Here is a 4,622-nt window from a genome sequence, read left to right as displayed (position 1 = left end):
CCCCCTCGTGCAAATAGGCTAATGCAGACAACTAAATTACATGCAAATGTTGGATTTTATCCTGCACAAGATTCAACCGGAACAAATATCGACCAAACGCGTCCAAGGTGTTTGTCGAAAAGTTTGTGGCATGGGAGGGACTCGCGCTGGGCGTCATGCCACGAGGAGGAGCGAGTGTCTTCTCTTCGTCTCGACTGTAGCAAGAGGAGATGAAGCTTGGGGCCGCAACAAGCGTGTAGCAGCTCGGCCATGGTCCGTGCCCTGGAGCTACACGACATGAGGGACGTGCGGCACGGGATCAGGCGTTTCAAACCCCTTGCACAGGATCAGAAGCACCTCGCTCACCCAAAACCCAGAGATGAGCCACCAAAACTATTCGATTTTCGATTGGTTCTGTGCTATTATTCGATTTTCGATTGGTTTAAAAGATATGAGCCACCAAAACTATCAATTTTTATAAAAAAGAGATGAAGTTAGAAGGGAAAGGGAAGATAAAGTAGGCATGCATGTGTCAACGTCTGCAGAGTAAGAAAGAGAAGAATCATGGACATGCAGAGGATGGGTCCAAGTGGGACAGCATCGGGCTGATCCACAAGGCAAATCTTCGGCTTCGATTCCCGCTGCACACGCAACCGGTTAGAGAAAGCCATATTCGCGCAGGCGCATCAGCACCACAGGTTCACAGACATATGGGAAAACGGCCTGGGCACCAGGACCACAAGTTCACAGCGACAGACATTTGGGAAAACGTTTCAACGGTCCAAGTATTTATTGTTGAAATGAGGTCGATATCCATGCATCGACAGGCCTTTTTTTTTTTTTGATAACAACATCGACAGACATCTGTGAAAACGTTTCAACGGTTCTGGCGGACCTGCCGCGCAAGATCTTTGGTCTTCCCCTGGAACCGATGAAAAAAAGTGGAAGTATTACAGACTGCAGGTTGCAGACTAGCTGCGTGTTACAAATTTCCTGCACGCTAGACTGCAGGTTGCAGACTAGCTGCGTGTTATATAGGGGCCCCATGCACATCATTATCGAGAGGACCATCATTATTTCGCACAGTTCTGCCTCGCACAGCCTGCAGATGGAGCAGATCGTAGCGTCGAGCTCTCCAAGGCCGTTCAGGTCCTCCGCCCGAGCCGTCAGCTCCGTGCCGCACGCGCCCTCTGGCGCTGCCCGCACGGCGGCCCCGTCCCTGTTCGCGCCCGACGCCGAGAAGCAAGCCAAGACCGTCGTTGCCGCCCCGCAGGCGCCTGTGTTAGAATCGCCGCCGGAGCATAACTTCGTCGGGCAGCGCTCGACGGCCACGGCGCTCGACGCGCTGCAGATTGCCGGCAGCCACGCGCCGCTGAGGACTGTCGACCCGGCTGTGGAGATCGCCGGCAACTTCGCTGCACTGATGGGGAAGACTGCTCCTGCGCAGGCGCTCCCGGTGCCCGTGCATGCCCCGCCGACCATCAACGGCATGCATCCTCGCATCGGCGCCAGCCCGCACTTTGACGCCGTCGTCCCCCACCATCTGCTCCACAGCGACGCCATGGTGCACGCTTCGCTGATACGCAACGGCATTTCCGGGATGGAGCCCGCGCGGAGCCTGCCAATGTTCCGTGTGGCCATAGTTGAACTGCATGGTCACTACGGAATCGCGCGACGTGCTCTATTCTACGCGAGCAAGGCGTGCTACCCCGTAAGTATATTTTCTACTCTTTCCGTTTCTAAATATAAATCTTTTTAGAGATTTCACTTAAGAACTGCATACGGAGTAAAATGAGTGAATCTACATTCAAAAGGATGTCTATATGCATTCGTATATAGTCTCCTGATGAAATATTTAAAAGGACTTATATTTAAAAAGGGGAAGAGTATTTTTATTTTTCTTATAAGTACGTAGACTATCCATATTTTGCTTTTGGTCCAACTAAGCAACAAAGAGTGTATGGCGCCTATATGAAGATCTGCGTATGTACTGTGTTAAACAAAAATTGTACAGGTTTTGGTCATGGCAAGCTTAAGTGCTGCTGGAATTCTTCTGTTTACGTCGGTAACCTCGGAGGATCATGCTTGGCACAATATCGCGTACGAAACGATCAGAATTTCTTTTTCGTCTCTTGAAGCATGTCTGCTCGTACACACTAAGGTATGATAAGACCGAAGCAGTACATGTGTACATGAGAAATGTGAGGGGCAAGAAATACTGTATTTTTGAACACTAAACTATGGCACAGATGAACGATGATGGAGGCAACCAAGAGTTGATTCGCGATCTGCTCATGAAGTTGGTGGACACGCTTATAAACAACAAAAGGTTTTGGGATTCGGTAAGGCAAACAGCACACAGCCCCTTGGATGCACCGAAGATTCTCCATTTGGTAAGTTCCGTGGCTGCATGCATGTAAGCATGTTTCCCTTGTTCCGTCAGTCTAGAGCTTAGAGAAATGAACTAGTACTTGCCTCTCTTTGCATGATCCGTAGGTCGGCAATGGGCTGCCTGCGTTTTCCGGAGCTTGTCAAGTCATGTCCATGGCTTACGAGGCCGGCCTTAAATTCATACCTGAGGTTGCCGAGCGGTTCAGGGAGGCTCGCCGAGTTTCCTCGGCGGAAGAAGAGCAGGCCACCAGAGCGGTATTTCCATCATCACAGCCTTAGTTTTTTGCGTTTTCTACCCTAAAAAAAGAGTTATTTGCATCTCCCTTCTTGATTAATCAAGAGCTGAATTGCTACAGCCTACAGGAGATTTCATTGCTACAATAATCTGTGTTTTTCAGGTGGAGAGTGGTCTGTCCGTCACAATCAGAGCTTTCAGTGTTCGCTGGGTCACTTTTACAATGTCTAAGAAGGCCGAATGGTTCAGGAAGATCCGTCGAGTTCCCGCTGGAGAAGACCAGGCTGTCGCGGCTGCCATGGAGATGCAGGGCTACGGAGGCATTGAGACTCGGAAGCAGGAGGCAGAAGAAGACGTCTAGGTGTGTGGATGGCCACCGAAGACCCCATTCAGAATATTACGTTATGTATACACTACCAGAATAACTGCCACCCCCGACGGTCTTTTCTATGCCGACGGACTCCATCGGCATAGATGGCGGTATGCCGACGATGGGAAAGGGCCGTAGGCGTACAGAAACCGTCGGCATACCTCCATCTGTACCGACTGGGCCGTCAGCCGTTGGCATATCTTTGCCTATGCCGATGGGGCCATCGGCATATATCCGCTGTAAACATAGGTGGGCCCGTCGGCACATATATATGTGTATTCTTTCATCCTTTTTCAAAATAAAATAGAACTAGCAAAATACCCCGTGCGTTGCAACGGGAGAAAAAAAACTACTTTAATGATGATGACCACATTATGTTCACACATCATCGCTTGATTTTGAAATTTTGTACACAAATGCAAGAAAATGTTTCTTCTTTTAAATTTATTCACAAGTTGAAGCAATCTTTACATTTTCCAAAAAAAAACATGGTTGTCAAAAATCTTGGCAACTCGAAGAATTATTCTTAATTTCAAGATTTTTTAAAAAAAACATACAATAATAATCCGATCCATCCAACAGTTAATTCTTCAAAAATCATACGGGTATATTTTCACAAAGACTTAGAAGCATTAATGTTTAACTACATACATTAGATCTTTCATGAACAATTTGAGCACAATTTTAAAATTGAGAACATTTTTTACAATTTACAAACATTTACTAAAAATCGTGAATATTTTTTATATTTCAAACAGGTTTAAATTTTTTCTTTTGAATTGGCAACCAATTCTAGAAAAGACGAACATAATTTTTGATGTTGGAGGATTTTACTTTAAATTCACAAACAATTTTGAAACGCATGAAGTTTTTCTGAATAAACAAACATTTTTATAAGTCAGTAATATATTTCTTAAATTCACGGACATTGTTTTGGAATTTGCAAAAAAAATTATAAAAATCCGGCGCCTTTTTTGAATCCACAAACATTTTATGTTTTCGTCAACTTTTTAATTCAAAATGCTTATTTTTTAATATGCAAATGCTTTTGTAATTCTAAATTATTTAAATTAGAAGTAAACAAAAATGGAACGGAAAAATTTAAATAAAAAAAGAAACTATCAAAACAGGCATTAGCTATTTTTAAAATTTTAGGACATTTTTTAAATGCATTAACATATTTTGTATTAGAAAGCATTTTGTTAAATGCTTTTAATAATTTTTAATACATGGAGTTTTATTTGAAATCATGGACTTTTCTTATTTTACAAACCTTTTTTAAAACTTGCAAACATTTTATTGTATATGCGAGCATTTTTTATAAAAACTCCGAGCAGTTTTTGAAGTTTAAAATTTTAAATATGTTGATTTAAAATTTTAAGTATGTTGATTTAAAATTTTAAGTTTATGAAAAGTTTAAAGGTTATTTGAGGTTCTAAATTATTTAAAATAGAAAAATAAAGTGGAACTGAAGATAAATAAATAAATGGAACTAAAAAAACTGGCGCGTGTGCATGGGCCGGCTTATACTGTGTGGTGGATATTCTCCCAAGGTGTAGAGTGTAATATAGGAGGTTTTTACATGGGCCGGCCCAGTCCGAGATTTTTCGCTTTGTGAAACGTTTTCTATTACTTACCGGTGGCATG

At 43.4% G+C, this 4,622-nt stretch overlaps 1 protein-coding gene across 1 annotated transcript; it reads left to right on the top strand.

Annotated features, from left to right (window-relative positions):
- Window positions 1–1,047: 1,047 nt before the first annotated feature.
- On the top strand, window positions 1,048–3,355 carry LOC123412580 (9-cis-epoxycarotenoid dioxygenase 1, chloroplastic-like). The gene is made up of 5 exons (XM_045105530.1): window positions 1,048–1,690; window positions 1,994–2,140; window positions 2,229–2,372; window positions 2,476–2,625; window positions 2,769–3,355. Exons 1-5 carry the CDS (start codon window positions 1,088–1,090, stop codon window positions 2,964–2,966), a joined length of 1,242 nt encoding a protein of 413 aa, XP_044961465.1. The 5' UTR covers window positions 1,048–1,087; the 3' UTR covers window positions 2,967–3,355.
- Window positions 3,356–4,622: the final 1,267 nt, after the last annotated feature.

Source organism: Hordeum vulgare, chromosome 7H (assembly GCF_904849725.1).
Source record: "Hordeum vulgare subsp. vulgare chromosome 7H, MorexV3_pseudomolecules_assembly, whole genome shotgun sequence".
Taxonomy (NCBI): domain Eukaryota; kingdom Viridiplantae; phylum Streptophyta; class Magnoliopsida; order Poales; family Poaceae; genus Hordeum; species Hordeum vulgare.
Note: the sequence above shows the minus strand (reverse complement) of the source record. Positions and strands in the feature narration are given on the sequence as shown.

Coding starts and splice junctions, on each gene's coding strand:
- LOC123412580 (XM_045105530.1), top strand. CDS start 1,088: ATGGAGCAGATCGTAGCGTCGAGCTCTCCAAGGCCGTTCAGGTCCTCC. Junction 2,141..2,228: donor GTCTGCTCGTACACACTAAG/GTATGATAAGAC, acceptor ACTATGGCACAG/ATGAACGATGATGGAGGCAA. Junction 2,626..2,768: donor AAGAGCAGGCCACCAGAGCG/GTATTTCCATCA, acceptor TGTGTTTTTCAG/GTGGAGAGTGGTCTGTCCGT.